At 28.9% G+C, this 16987-nt stretch overlaps 1 protein-coding gene across 1 annotated transcript in view; it reads right to left on the bottom strand.

Moving 5' to 3' along the window:
* Positions 1-132: 132 nt before the first annotated feature.
* The window catches only part of Ent1 (Equilibrative nucleoside transporter 1), an 18094-nt gene continuing 1239 nt past the window's right edge, over positions 133-16987 (bottom strand). The window contains exons 3-12 of the mRNA XM_014420019.2: positions 14864-14945; positions 14632-14786; positions 10951-11045; positions 9614-9664; positions 8791-9023; positions 8566-8691; positions 5734-5848; positions 4461-4546; positions 3116-3315; positions 133-414 (exon numbers count right to left, since the gene is read on the bottom strand). Coding sequence (XP_014275505.1) covers positions 303-414; positions 3116-3315; positions 4461-4546; positions 5734-5848; positions 8566-8691; positions 8791-9023; positions 9614-9664; positions 10951-11045; positions 14632-14786; positions 14864-14945 — 1255 coding nt within the window. The 3' untranslated portion in view covers positions 133-302. The remainder of the gene's footprint in view (positions 415-3115; positions 3316-4460; positions 4547-5733; positions 5849-8565; positions 8692-8790; positions 9024-9613; positions 9665-10950; positions 11046-14631; positions 14787-14863; positions 14946-16987) is intronic.

Raw genomic sequence — 16987 nt, 5'->3', positions numbered from 1 at the left:
AAAAGAGATAAACAAAATGAGTAATCTAGAGCAGCAGTTCCCAAAGTGGGTGCCTCAAGCTTATTTGAAAGTTTAAATATATCCTCTTTCTTTACATATAATAATAAAGCATGGAAACAACAATATTATAAATTTTTCAACACGATTCTCCTTAGTACTAAGTACATAAATTTCCTGATAGATATCATGCAGGATGATTAATTTCTAAGTATCAAGCAGGAGGGTATAGTCGTTGACAACAGAAAAGTTAAAACTGCCATCCGCGGTGTTAACGGGAATATGAGGTAAAACTGGATCTTAACTTAAAGTAGTTTAACAAATAAAAGGCTGATGCCAGACCCACAAGCGATTCCTACTCCAAGAAACGCTGCAAGCATTGTTGATGCTACCTCTTGCTCGTGTGGTGCAACTATCCTGTAAAAATTCATCAAAGACGTATTACAAATATTGTGTCATAATATGAAATTAAAACACTCTAAATAACAAATTAAGCCTATCAAAACAAACAAAATGGAAAAAACCCCAGAAAAAAACAAGAAATGCAAAACCCAAACAGTTAAAAAATAAAATGACCTTCCCTATATTGCTAGTACCCACCAGAACATTATATCCTTAAAAGTTCCACAGATGTGTGCATTGAGTTTAAGTGTGGCCGTTGTAGCTGAACCTTAGTAACCTCGTAAGTTCATTCCATTATTCTGCACTTCGATTCCAACCTAGGCAGAATGATTTTTATTTTGTGGTTCATTCCACAGAATGAAAACTTGTCCCTCCCACACTGGTTAGAATAAGTTGATAACCTGTAGAAAATCTCCTCCTTCCTTATATGTCAGAAATGACCAGGAAAGGGGTAAACAAAGATATATATGGAAGAAGAGGAGGGGAAGTGGTCGAAAATGTGTGCTTCGTAAGCTTTTTGGCTATATCTGTGAAACTGAGAGGTTTGTTGAAAAATTTATTCTTAGCAGAATGGCAGTTGATTAAATTTGCTACCAATGTGCACATACTTTATTTCCCAAATTATGTAGTTTTTAATACATAGAGGAAAAACTATCAATTTTAACAATTTTTTTTTTTATACAAATTCAAAGAACATATTGCCTACAAAAGTGGTTGTGTAATTTTTTGACGTGACAACGTCTTATAAATCATTTTGCGGGATGCCATGTTAGAAAAAGTGTCCCGTAACGGAAGTAGATTGTGGGGGAGGTAATTAGTAGTGTAGTAGTGGGGGTAAGAGGATTATAGATGCTGAGAGTCATGCAGGCAAAAGTGTCCCGTAACGGAGAAGGTAGTGGTGGGGGAAGGAAGCCTGAGATGATCTTTAAATTATGCATGAAATTAAGAATATGGTGATAATAATAAAATTCATTGGAATTAATTAAAAGTATATAACCTAATACATGTTGAGATTGCATCAGTATACCACTGGTATTGAACCTGTGAATATGGGTAGTAAACGTGAAAGTGTTGCTAAATCTAATAGTGATCGTCAAAGTGACTTTAGAAAACGTTTAAAATTCTCAGAAACACCGGAACAAGCCGAAGCATGCCGTAATTATGAAACGCAGCGAAAGCGAGAATATAGAAAAAGAACGTCCGATTATGAATAGAATATTGGAAATAAAGTCTTAGAATTAAGTATAACTGTATAAATATTTTGTATAACCAAGCAAAAATAAATATCTGAATTCAATATGTGAACTGGTTTATTATTTCAAATATATAACATTGGATTGATTTTAATTTATATTTATGTAATATTAGCATAGAGTATATGTTGTCACGGAAATATGTCGCCTACACGGGCACGGTTTTTTTCTTAATACAGTAGTTTTTGAGATATGGACTCCATTATTTTTATAACAAACAATTTAATAGCAACATCAAGGCATGCGATTGATTTGCTATGTAGTAATAAAATAAAAGAAGATTATAATTTTACTACTTTATTTGCAAATTAATATTATTTAGACAGAAATGAAAAAGAGATAAACAAAATGAGTAATCTAGAGCAGCAGTTCCCAAAGTGGGTGCCGCAAGCTTATAACTAGAAGTGCCACAAAATTTGTTTAGTCCAACAAGGATGCCACGAATTTTTTTTAGCTGAAGAAGAGTGCCATTGCAAAAAAAAGTTTCGGAACCACTGAGCTAGAGAGTGGTAATAACATATGTTTCTTCTCTTCATAGTAGTAGTAGGTAATAGATGGGTATTTACGCAGACTAGATCAGGTAGACTCAATTGTTCCCTCCATATCTTAGAAACTACATAGTTTATAAAAGAAAGTTACATGACCACTTTTGTAGAAAATGTAATGGTTGTTTAATTTTGCATAGAATTAACTTTTTTTACCAAAGCCTATAGTTTTCATGTAAAAATTAATAAAACACAGATTTTACCACATCCAAACATCTCCATCCCAAACCTGATGTGCAAACCCATGGGACTTTTACACATGTAATGAACTAGAGGTGATGAACAAAATAAAAATGCTTTATTTTCACTGCTTAATTTTCTGAATGTTATGATTAAGCATCAAAGTTTCCTGAACTAAATTCCCATATTAAAAAAAATGAAACTTATTGAATTTGGAGGACTGTTTGGGTAGATAATTCATCAATGGTTATCGCTTTGATAAGAGCCGATTCATTCTGAGGCTGTACTAGGACTTTGTGACCAACTTGCATGTGTCTGCAACGGCGGAACTGAATACAGACAGGAGTTACGTGAAGAAAGCTAAATTATACTGGGCTGTTTGAAACAAAATGGCAGAAATGCCCTTTTGGCGTAGGAAAAAAAAAAAAAAAAAAAGAGTTTGGAGGACTTAAATTTTTCGACGTAACACTTAATTTAAAAATTTTGGGTAGTTCAAGTCATAAAGTTCAGAAATAAAAAAAATCAACTAAAGTGAATCAAGTCTTTTATAAATATAAGTAAAATTATTATATCAAATCTATTATATTTACTTGATACGCACTATATTTCCCAAATAATTACTTCTAAAACTAAAGAATAATGTTTAAATAAAAAATCAAAACATTCATTAATAGAAATCATAAGAGCAAAGTAATTAACAATGTGTTAAATATCAGATACCAATTAGAATTAACTTACTTAGGTACAGTAATAAATGTTATGTTGGCTAAGTATCCGTTGGAGAGACCGAAAATAATTATGATTGCAATATAATACCAATCGGATGCAATTAGTACGGGCAAGTGATGTCTCGGCTGCGCATTACATAACATTACCAGCGGGATAAATGCAGTCCTCAGCAGGCTCATCACACCAATAATCCAACTTCTCTTTTCCGGCTGAAAATAACAAAATTCACAACTTTTCTTTTTCACAATTTCATTTAAAGCACTTTTAAAAAATAGTTTATATCCAAGTCACATTTTATTTTTTTAAGTCATAATATAGGGTGTTTTTTTAAGCCCGATAGAACTTGAAATTGTAAAAAATAACACAAAAAATTAAATTGTAATCAAAATTTTTTTTTTATTCGAAAGATCAATACGTGACATTAACATTTTAAAATGATTTCGGGCATATGGGCACCGCGGCTGTTCTTGACGAAGCGCATTCTGTAAAATTGTGTTCAGCGATGAGGCGCATTTTTGGCTTAACGGGTTTGTTAATAAGCAAAATTGCCGCATATGGTCGTGCGATTTGACACCTCTCGATTATTTCCTGTGGGGCTACGTGAAGTCACTGGTTTATGCTGATAAACCAGCAACAATTGACGCCTTGGAGGCCAGCATTGTTCGTGTTATTCGTGACATACGGCCAGCAGTGCTCGAAAAAGTGGCCCAAAATTGGACGTCCAGAATGCGCTTCGTCAAGAACAGCCGCGGTGCCCATATGCCCGAAATCATTTTCAAATGTTAATGTCACGTATTGATCTTTCGAATAAAAAAAAAATTTTGATTACAATTTAATTTTTTGTGTTATTTTTTACAATTTCAAGTTCTATCGGGCTTAAAAAAACACCCTATACTTAAACTAATTAATAACTTAATAGGCAATTAACAATATAAAATAAACACTTTTTTTCTTTGATAATGAGTGGATAAATAAAATAAGAAGTTGAGATAAGAACGAAGAATTTGATACTCTTAATCTAAATAAAGCCCCATTATCATATTGACCTACTAGGAAAAAAATAATCAGAAATCCTTTATTGCCTTAGGTTAAAATCATAGACAAATATAATTTTTAAATTAATACAGAGAAATCCTTTATTTAATAATAACCCATGCTGCTGAAATATAATGGATTGCTACACCATTAACATGTTGCTACATGTACACAGCATAACTAACAGTCCTAGGTTAACTAATATTAACTAAAACTAAAAAACTAAATTGTATTTGTAAAACACTAATCATGAATCAAACTATATCATTTATAATTTTAGGTATTTGATTATCCATATTTGTATTAAATAATTACATACCCATTGCAAATAACCAGAAATAAGTCGACCAATGTAATCACACAAGCTGTAGAATAGAAATGTAACAACCGGAACAAAATATATATCTGAAAGAAAGAAAAATAATTAAAACTATAAAAATAAGCAAATAATAATAAACCCAAATTTTAATGACAAATCTGATTACTGATTTATTTTTTTGGTTGAAGTTATTTCTATTTTTTTATTTTAAATCATAGGCCTTTAAGGCCAAAACGATGGGCTAAAAAATTTTATTTTCTAATTTTTTTCAAAAATTCATTTTCAAGGGTTTATAGAGGTGCTAAAAACGATTAACTTTTCTTCACTCCTAAAAAATCATTCACCACACTTTGAAAGATGAGTCAGACTGAATTGTGAAAGGCTCAAATCTAGCAACAGCAAAGCATTGCCGGGTGTGCTAGAGATCTATAAAATATTTGGTAAAAGTCTTTTTCTATTCAAGATAAAATTAAATTAATTGAATCTAATTGAAACAAAAAGTTATTGTCATAAATAATAAACAGGTATGATCAATAGAGCCAGAAAATGAAGAAGAGAAACAGAATGTAACATAATTCGCAAACCAATTTTTTGAAAGCATTATATACATATATATAAATGTACATTGAATATATATTTTTGTGTGTAAAACAAAATATTAAAGCCAAGTAATCAATTAGAAAATTTTATTTTTGAAAATACTTTAAACCAAGACCAACAATAGTGTAGGTTCAAGAGATTTTTTTTTTTTATTTGAAAATTAAATACATTTTTATAATTGATTACAGTCATTTTTTTTACAATTTACGAGTTATATCGTTCTCCTGGGGTAAGACCCTTTTTTTGTGGGCCATGGGTGAGCATCATAACTAAGTTTTACTGTCCACATCAATCCAATACCTATAAAGTTTATCTTTCTTCCAACATTTGTTAATAGTACGAGTTTCACTATGTTCAATTCCATAAATAGATTATAGGTTTTTGTAAACAAATTCATACCACTTCCTATACCAAGTATATAACATTTAACGATGAGAAACAAATAAAAGAAAAGTGGAACGATGGATTTTTTACTTTTATTTTTTTCAAAGAAAAATGTATCGTTTTGGTGTGAATTAAAAGTGATCTTAAAAGGCTTTAATGCCATAACATGCATAACAGGAGTTATGAAACAATGAATGATTTTAACAATAACCGTAAAAAAAGTTCTTATCATCTTGAATTGAAGGAAATAAATTAATTATCAGTTATATAACAATAAAGGTATTATTACCATTCCAAGCTGAACCATTTCCCTCATACATGGATTTCACAAGAACTGTAATTGATGGATAGACACAAAACATCACAACGAAGCAATACCACAAAGACATACCATGCACCCAAATCTGAAAATGAAAGAAGATAGATGAGTTACAAATATTAAATTTATTAAATTAGTAAATTAACATTGGTACAAATGTATTAGACCTTCCAACCTATATTTCTATACTACAGGTTATAATCAACCCAATTATTATTATTGGTTTAATTGGATAAAAGATTATCGATTTCAGTTCATTAAGATCACTCAAGAGGCAAACAACTCTGAATGGGGATGCTTTTTGGAAGAGGTTGCATACATATAATTCGGTTTACAGTCATACCAACAGAAGTATGTTGAGCAGTTCTAATAATTAAGTTCCAAAACATTATTAAAATTTAAAAACTACATGATTCCTTACTACCTCAGTTAGAGGAAGTATGGAAATTTGTTAAAATTCCAGGATTCTATTGTAATTAATTAAAATTTTTAAAGATCCTCTAAATAAAAAAAAAGTTGTTAAATATTCATTTTTGACCCCTTATTTTTGTGCTTGTAAAGTCAACAAATGATCTATCATAAAGTTAATGGTGAAGAGAAGGAAAGGAAATGGATAACAGGTACAATGTTTATGGAGGAATGTCCATTAAACAAGAAACGAGAATAAAAAGATTAATGAACTGCTTTATGAAATTCATTTTCAGTATTCCAAGGCACACTCATATCTCTCACTACTATTCTGAGCAAAGCTGGCTCTATCCCAGAATCTGGAGACAGTAACTCCTAGGTATATTTATATCCCAATCCCCAATAGCCAAAAAACCTTCCTATATCATTGACGACTTCCTCATCCTACGTTTATCCATTCACCTAGTAAATACTAGATCTCAACCTACAGATCTTTATATCCCTACCAATAGAACTGCCTTCTTTGAAAAATCCTTTGCTGTTCCATTGCTTCCTCATTTTGGAACTCTTTACCCATATCCATCCATAAAGCTTCCTGGTTACCATCATTCAAACACCATCTCTTAAACTATCAAACCTTCAAGAACTTGTGAGTAATAGAAAACAATATAAACATGGATAAATATGTATCTTTGTGATATTTTATTTTACATAAATATTGAAATAGATTCATTTAATTATGTTTCAAAGAAGTTAATGTAGCCAGACAAAAGCTACTAAAACTGTTCCAAATTGTTATTCTTAGGGGACCAAGTGTCTCAGAGTAAAGATTGATTTTCCTTTTATTTGGAAGTTTCATTTAGGTTAAAAGGTTTCTCCATATTTAATGCCATTCAGAGAAATTACCTGAATAGAAATTTTTTGTCATTCCATATGGTAAAAAGTTTTATAATTGTAAGACCAAAATAATTAGTTCTTGTATTTTCAGCTTTTCTTAACCACAAAAACGAAATCTTCTTAAGCTCAATCTCCCATCCGAGAGTAATATGTGAACCAATAAGTGTTGTAGAAAATAAGTTTTATAATTTGATTTGTAAATAAAACACTATGACACTGCTTTGGACAATGGGACAACCATCTCCCTTTGTTTGACACAGTCGGTTGTTGGTGTCTATTTAAGAACACACTCTTTGTCTTTCTTTATAAGACTCCCTAAATCCACAACACTAAGCTTTTAATTTAGCCATGTATGACCCACAACCATTCCCAACTTGACGAAAATGGTGATCCTACTCAGAAAGTATTTGAAAATTAGATTGGTTAAAAATGGATTTTAAGTCACTTTTATTTTTACTGATAGCACCTTTCAGTTGAACATCAAGACATCAGAGAAGACAATTGATAAAATAGTTGCAACAATAAATCGTTATAAAAATATCTGTTGCCAAATCCTTCCAATCCAATTCTCATCGCATACCTATGATCTGCAGACCACCAGTTTGGAACCACTGTTTTAGCTGTTGAAGCATACTGTTACAGCTTTATTTTTATAAAAGATTTGTCTTCACACAAAGTGCATTATTACAAATTATAATAAGTGTTGGTTTGGTGGTTCAGTGTTGAGCTTTTTGAAATCACTAATTTAATCAAAAATACAACAGCGAATTCAGAATTAGCATCATTGAAAACCTAAAAAATAAAAACCAGCACTGAACAATTCTGAAAAATAATTAATCTAAATGCTCAAACGAAATTTCGATAGTAAACTATAAATTAACAATTTCAAAAATTTAATGAGCAATCGATAAATCAATGAAATCTATACCGCCCATAAAAAATAAATAATATAACAAAAGTGGTGATCATGTAACCACAAGTCATGTCACTGCGGCTTCAATAACAAAATGTAAAGGGATAAAAATATGGAATAATAATATTTGTTTTAAATCACCTTTTTGGATATAATTATCATGCTTCCTCAACCTAAGTGAAAAAAATTATTTGAAAAAAAAAGTTGAAGGGATATAAATATTTCTTTAATCATGGTTTCCTTTGATAATACTTTTGTTAATAAATCATAAGTGAAATTGATCCATTTACTTTTACTTATTACATTACATTTACTTATGTTAAGTGTTTGTACCTTTTTTATGGGGGATTATTATCTTTAACATGGGGGAAATGTTGGTTCAACTAAAATAGTTATTACTATTGAGTTTCATTTGACCGCACCTGGACCATATTCCATTTATTAAAAATTGACTCAAGAATGATTAAAAAAATGAAGTGATTTGTTTATCTAAGGATTGATTTAAACAAACAAAATGTTACTAAGGCAATGTCACAGATAGTTTGAGGAGCAATTATAATTAACGGGTCTTCTAAATTCAATACCTTTTTCAAAATGCCTGTATAACATATTTCTCTCACTATTGGATTTTCCTTCTCCAACTCAATCACTGGTTCATATTGTATGGATCCTTGCCTTGGTAATTCTTTACTGTGAAACTTGAAGAAAACCTATTAAAAAATAAATGATTAGTGCCCATTTAAAAAAACAAAACAATTATAATGACTAAATAATCTACGACAGTAGAAGTATTATCAATGGAAACTTACTGTTGAAGCCAGAAATATGTATGATAGAATTGATATCACAATAAATATATCAGCCATGATGAAGTATACTAGAGCAGATAGAAGTGGCGAGGCACCAAGCCATAAGGACACTATCTCAGCGACGGCAGCCATGATCCCTCCTAAAGCCTGACCGCTAACAGTTCCGGCGATATACCTTGATGGAAATCGTCCCACAACACCAAACACTGCACTTTGAAGGATAGCGCTAGCAACTGTTTTAAGGCAAATTTAACATGTAAAACAGGGTGATTATTTGTGAAATTAAAATTTATGTAAATATTTAATCAAAAATAACATATAGAGAACCCATTGCCTATCAATTAGTACTTTACTAAGAGAATAATATTTATTATTATAAATACCAACTTCTGGGAAAATCAAAATACTCCTAAAACTATGATGTTTCAAACTAATTTTAGTCCATTTTCAAACTTACTTCCAAAAATTACAGATTAAACATTATCAACAATCTTTCTAAACAAATTTTTAATATATATCATTTTACTAAATAACAACCTTCTTTTTTTAAAAAAAAAAAAACATTCAGCATCTCTTATATATTAAAATTGATCCATCTTATGAAAGCATGTTATCAGATTAAAATTTACTTGGCTAAAATTTTGCAAACATTTTTTAAAAATATTCATGAGAAAGCCAAAAAAATTTGATTTTCCCAGAAGTTGACATACAGAAGAAATACATGACCCTTAGGATATGGTTTATCCTATAATTTTGAATATTTATTTTTTCTGATAACTCATTTTGTAAGTAATTTAAGAACAAATAAATAATTTTAGCTTACCATTCAATGCCACGATTATAATCAAAGTCAATACAAAGAACTCATATTGCCCTGCAAAGAAGGAAAGGTAAACAATTAACTAAATCCTGTGATAACATAAAATAGACTTACTTTACATGATACAAATATATATTTGATTATTAAGAAAGCTTAATGGGAAATTATTACTTGAATGTATATAATTAATTGTAGGAAGAGGTCCGCTTAGCGGTTCAACGAGGTACACAAAATAGTAGAGAAAACTATTCATTAGTTACTACAATTTCGACCCACTTTACAGAGTTTCTTCAGAGCTAAATAAAAACAAGATATAAATAATGTAAAGTTTGATAAAACTATAATCATAGGCCCTGAAAGTTATATAAAAAATTGAATGGAGTAATTTAAGATAATAAGAATATAAATAAATAGAATAATCATAAATAACAAGTACAAAAATGAATAACATTATAATTTTATCATTCATTACTGTACTTGTTATTAATAATTATTTTATTAATTTACATTAATATTCTATCAATTTACTTAGTTTATTATTTTTTTTTTACATGACTTTCTATGTATATTCTTATAGTCTTATCACTCTTTACCAATGTATGAATCTTGTTTTCATTTAGTCCTGAAAAGTGGACAAAACGTTGGTAACTAACTAAAAAGAGGTTTTTCTCCTATTTTGTGCACCTTTTTGTTTGTCTGACACCCATAATCCTACAACTTATTAAAAAAGCTAATCTTTATTAGCTTTTGATTCACAATTTTGGAAAATACTACAACTTATTATTACGTGCTGATATTTTGGCCTGAGTTTCAGATTTTCATCTAGTACAAACTAAATATTACAACCATATTATAATAAAAAATAAGAATTTAAGAAGATAACAAATGATAATATTTCTTATATTATTATTTGTTATCTTCTTAATTGTTATCTTCGTAATGTATAATATTGAAATAATAAAAATTTATACCAGAAAATAACAAGCATTGAAAATATTAGAAAATTAAAAATATAATGAAAGTATAAGAAAAAAATATATTAAAAATCAGACAATGCTCTATGTAAATAATGAAAAATAACCTAATTAGAAATCTACGAACATAAACACTATACATGATATTATCAAAAGTATGAAAATATATAAGCAAATTCAACAAAATAAATATGTAAAGTAATATTATTAATTTTTTACATATTAATAATATTATTGTAAATAAATTTGGTTTACTTTTATAATGTAAATACCTGCTCTAATTAATGCCTCTAATAAGTCATTTACAATCTAAATAAAAACTATAATTAGTAAAATGAGAAATTCATTACAATTGGTTTAACTTACAGGAATCGGTGTTAATTTTAACAAAAACTGTAGTCACAATAAATAATACCAACATAGTCACCAAGGAACCAATCATCCTGACATTCAATGAAATCCTAAAAACAAAAATTACTAAGTACAAAAAGAAATAAATAAACAGAAATACTTATTTTAAGAAAATTTCAAAATCAGGTAACTTTACATTAAAAAAAAAAAAAAAGCTAAGAAAGTGACAGAAACATAACTATTACTAGTGATAGCTGTTGCAGCTACAGCAAGTAAACTATAACATTTGCTGTTGCGGCACTATTGTCATACTATCTTGATTTATTAGATAATTAGTAGTACTATTGACTATATGTGCTAGCAGCACAGTTTTTTGCAGTGAAATATCATATCTTACAATCTCATAACACCAACCTTAGGTAAAACTTCAGTTCTTATCATTCATTCACAAAGTTGAATTGTTACCGAAGTTAGTGCAGTGGTTTACACCAGCAGTTCCCAAAATGGGTGCCCCAAGCGTATGCCAGGGGTGCTGCAATCAAATGCCACTTTCTCAAAAAATCAAAATTAAAATATCAAACATTCCAGAATTTACTTTCCATGATTTTTCTAGCCAAACAAGGGTGCCATCATGTTGATTCATAGCATAATAAAACAACTTTTCATAGCAGATGGTCCATTGATGACATTCATACATTAAGGTAAAGGTTTACTTAAATACAAAAATTTAAAAAATCATTGAGAAAAAATTGGTGTAAAGAGCAACACCTTCCTCTATTTATTTAAGAACAATTGATGTTTTTAAATAAATAAACACTGGTAATTCAATTTGAGCCGTTCAGTATTATTACTTATGCATATGCACAAATGCCCTATTCCTATGAACAATCAATATATATAATTGTTGATCTAAGTGTCGGTCCACACAATTATCCTTTAGATCCACACAATTAGCTTTGTCCAGCTTGTGATGGAACCGCACTGGAGGATTGTTTCCATTTTTTGACAAATGGCCCCACGTGTCATGAGAACCAATCCAATACATGCCGAAACTAAGTAATATTAACCGAAATCAGTTATATGAATTTCTGTCTACACACTCAAGATTGAATCTGTAACTGCTTTTTATATATGTAACACAAAACCTTTTGCTTAGAACTGGACACCTATCGTCCCAATAGGAGGTATAGTTTTTTTATATTGTTAAATATGAAATGACATTTTTGTTTTATTCTAATGAATGTAGATAGCCCAGCTTGGGTATATTGTTTGTTATTAGTTTATATAAACGATCTTTAACTCATTATTTTTGTAAAATTACTACAACTGATTATATATTTTATGTATTTTACAGGCTAACTCTATTTGTACGGCAGGGGTTGCCTCATAAACAAATAAATGAATTATTATCATTATTGTTGATCCATTAATGAGTTATTAAAAAGTATATTAAACATAAAAAAAATTGTTTTTGAATAGTCTTGGTCATTAATTTATTCTTATGGAAGTGTCACAGGTACGTTGTGAATAATCACCAGATTAACATATATACTCATCTAATCTATTCAAGGATTTCCAGAGAAAAAAAAATACTGAAAGGAATACGCAATGAAGGATCCAGATGTAGATTCCAAGGATATCAACATGACTAAGGAAAAATAATAAAAAAAAAAAAAAAAAAAAGAAAAAAAAAAAGGAAATATCAAAATAAAACTAAGTCAAGATCAGTCACTTCAACTAATTGTAAATAACTAAATTATCAACAATTCAAACATCCAAAAGTTTTACAATCAATCGCTTTTTTATTTTTTCTGATCAAATATCATTCTTTTTTCTAAAGAAAATATTTTGCAGGAAGTCACAGTTCAATAAAACTGGCAGAATTCCAAACTTTCAAAACCTGTTTCTACAGATGCTGATCTTGAATGCAAAGCTGTTCCATTAAAGGACTGTTCAAAACAATCAATAAAGTTATAACAGTTCGACATAGAAATAAACTAACTAAGAGTGAAATTATAATTAAAAATAAGAAAAATAAATATTATATGATAATTTAATTAGAATAATTATAATTTTAGAAGGAAAACATATTTCAAAGTAAAATTTTTAACTTTCAGTAAAAATATCTTGCACACAAAGACTTTATATACCAATATTAACTTTAAATTAATATTTGACTAAAAAATAAATAAAAAAAGCTTTTCAATGAATAATGATAATTATAACAGTAAGTGAAGAAAAATGTTTTTTAGAGTAATTAAAAACTAAATTTGATTTAAATAAAAACATTTTAATAAATTTTATTTATAGTTCAATACTTGAATTATGTTGATTTAATTATTCTTATAGTTCATAATTTATAATTAATTAGAACTATTTCATATTCATTGCAACTAAACTAGAATAACTAAAATGGCATCGAACACAAGCATAATCAAGTGAGAAAAACATATTCTTTAAAAATGAGTGAATGATAATAATAATATCAGAATTGTTTAAAATCATAAAATATACTTTATTTTTAATTTTAAAATAAAATAATAAATAAAACACATCAATTAATTTTCAAAGATAAAGCAAATAACATGAGATGGCATGAAATGTTTTTATGTTTATTGTACTATGAAATGGTCATAATTATTTTTGATATATATTTTTTTTTTAAACTTGAAAGTTTTTTACAGTTTGACAATGTTGGATGGGTGACATACTGAAAAACATTTACTTAATCGCATTTTTCTTGAAATATAATAATAATGTTCAAAAATATAAAACATAATAAACATTTTCTCTAAACAAACAGATACTTCAGATATCAGAAGTTCTGAAGCCATAAAACAAGGAAAGAAAACATCAGTTAAGTGTTTTATCTCTTGGGGGATTGTGGCATGTGATAAATAACAACAGGTGTCAGACCCGCTTATCTCTTTTGATTATAATGCTAAAAATTCAAAATTAATACCACTTATAAAAAAACAAAACAAAAAACAAATAAACAAAAACATGGTTCTTTTTGTGAAAGATGCGGAACAGAAACAGATAAGATTAGAATAAGATAAGGAAGAACTAAGAAGATTTAAGTTAGCAAAGAGAAAATGTCAAGAATAAATGTAAAAGTACATTTCTTTATTAAAAAATAAAATAAATTAACTACGAAAATCTAAAAGGAAAGAAGAATAGCGTAATCTCTGAAATTGAATCAGCTTAAAAGAATAATACAGATCCAGGTAAATTGCACTAAATCCAAACTTATTGGAAAAGAGAATCGATAAAATGAAAACTGCCACTATATCAAATAAAATTATTTTTCTCGTTTAGATTAAAAATAAACAATACAGTTAGTGCCAATATATTTTCAAATCAAATATGAGGGAAGTTGCGGCAAAATAAAAAATCATTGATTTTAATGTGTTATGTGTAGGCCTAAATCTGTAATAATGAAAGTGTTAATCATTAAACAACAACTAAAAACACTAAAGTTAATCGAAATTCCAAGAATAGCATTGATTTTAATGGTTAAACAAATAAATTTCTATTTGATTCATTAAAAGGTTCTTGTTCTTCGTTCTTGAAAATAAATAAGTATTAAAAACTAAACATATTTTTTTATTACTATAATAAATATAAACTGATCAGTATAACAAAGTCACACAACATAATACGTTATGAAACTAAAAGAATATTTGGTATATTTACTTGTGATTGATCAAAGGATTGATTATAAGAAATAATGTGCTAGGCACAGTTGCTGCAATAGTCATGTATGACGTAAAACATGCTTGTAATTCAGATCTTCCTTTTTCAGTCAGGGTTACATTTGTACTCAATGCTCTAAACTTATACATCCAATACTGAAAAGAAATGATTCAAATTTTTAAGAATGCAGTCACTTAATAAGGATAAAAAAGTAATGTAACGAATGTGTTACCTCTTCAGCTGTAATGAAGAAAAACCATGGCAACAGAATAATTGTACCCAGTATATAGAATATTATATATCCTATATTGTACCTAAAATAAGGAAAGAAATAGATTAATAAAAAAAAAAAATGATACTTAAGTAGTAAATATCATTAAATCACTATTAACATAAGAATAATAGTCACAAAAATCTCAAAGTTTATTAGTTAATATTGGGGATATAACACCAGTAAGGACCAAAAGATGGGTTGTCAATCTATTTCACTAGAGTGATGAACAAGATTTATACTGTCAGATAATACCAGTGTTTATAAACGATTACTAAACTGTTATCCCGCAGTGCACAGTTTATAAACGATTACTAAACTGTTATCCCGCAGTGCACATTTTATAACAGGTTATAGCAGTATCTAGTTTAAACAGATCATAAAGTAATAGTGACTAGATCAAGAGCAGCCTTAATAGAGGTGTTTGCAAAATTGTAAAAGGCTTAACAAAACTTGTTTTCCATGTGAATAATGAAAATAGTGGAAGAAATCAGCCAGAAAGTATAGAAGAATTTACCAATTTTGGAAGCCATGCTTTTAAGATGGAAAGACAGTTAAAGAAGTTGATTACCCTCAAACAAATAACTTGTAGTTTGAGTTCCTGTCAATGATTTATCACTACAAGCTATCTTGTAGTTTTAAAGGTCAGTATTTTAACTTGCTATATATCACAATAAATACAAATTGTGTTGTAGCTCCACAAATATGGGGAGTATAAAAACTATAATAACTAGTAGAAGAGGTCCCTCACAAGAACTCAAACTATGAGTTATCTCATATTGGTCAGTCAACATTTTAAATATTTGAGAGCACTAGTGAATGTTTTTTCACTTTTAGAAAGCTGTACACCTTCAGAAGTCTGCCCAACAGAACTAAAGTCATATTATGTTAAACAGTCATTTGACCAGTTGTTTCATATGGTTGTAAGACTTGGCTAATTAACTAAGAAAGTGAAAGGATACAAAAGAAATGGGAAAGAAAATATGGACCTATCTATGAGAGAGGCAACAGTATCATCAGAATGAATAATAAGCTTGAAGAAATGTTCAATGAACAAGATCTCGTAGCCTTTATTAGAAAGAATCACTTAAGGAGGATGGGACATGTGAAGTGGATGCCTGTGAGTAAGACAACCAAAAAATGCCAGCCTACAGGGGAAAAAATAATAGGATGACCATGATTAAGATGGTAGAAAAAAAGAAAATTGTTGAGAGAAATAGAAGTAGGAGATAGGTTGTCATTTTTATCATCAAACAGTTCATGATAAGTAATTTTATTTATTTATTCTTATAAACAAAAAAACCTTACGAGTTGTGACCTCTTGATACCGATACCATGTTTATTATATAGAAGAAATAGGAATAATCACTTAGACGAATTTTGTTGAGGTGAAAAAGAATGAGTTCATCGCAAGTATGGTAAGTTTCCTTCAACAAACTGGAGACATCTGATTCCCTAAATCCCTGAGACTTTCCAGTCTAGTGAGAGTAGCTAAATAAGTTAAGTGCAGTGGCCTGATATAAGAAACAGAAAATAAGAGAATGGAGAATTGCAAAGGGCTGGCAACAACACTGTTAACAAGTAGAAATAGTAGGTGGCTACTTAAATCAGTATTTATTTTTTTAATTGCTTCAACAATCTTATTTAAAATAATTCGAAAAAATATATAATTAATATTTTTTTTTCTTTTAAGTTTCATTTACAGTTAAATTTTTATCTGTTTTGTGCTGTATATATTTTATGATCTCTTAATATTGATTTTCTAGTTTGGTTTCTTTATTTCAATAAAAATAGTTATTCTGCATTTAGGTTTGAATTTGATTGTAAAAATCTCAACCTCCTCTTCCATTTAATGCCCATCAATTCATGTTAAGGGATGAATCATGAATCATGAAGAGTTGGTCAATTCCAGTGAATTATGAGTCAGAAAACATTTCAACCCTTTGGCCATTAATTTTTGTTGAATACTTAAACATAGAAAAAGCGCTAGTTAATTTCAGTTGTCTATGAATCATAAAAGATAATTACTGTTTTAGAGTTGCTGAAATCCAATCGATCAATATTTATATATGCATATAAATAAAT

Source organism: Halyomorpha halys, unplaced genomic scaffold (assembly GCF_000696795.3).
Source record: "Halyomorpha halys isolate HHAL.00 unplaced genomic scaffold, Hhal_1.1 Scaffold257.1, whole genome shotgun sequence".
Classification (NCBI taxonomy): domain Eukaryota; kingdom Metazoa; phylum Arthropoda; class Insecta; order Hemiptera; family Pentatomidae; genus Halyomorpha; species Halyomorpha halys.
The sequence above is the reverse complement of the archived record's forward strand: the minus strand, read 5'-3'. Positions and strand labels throughout refer to the sequence as shown.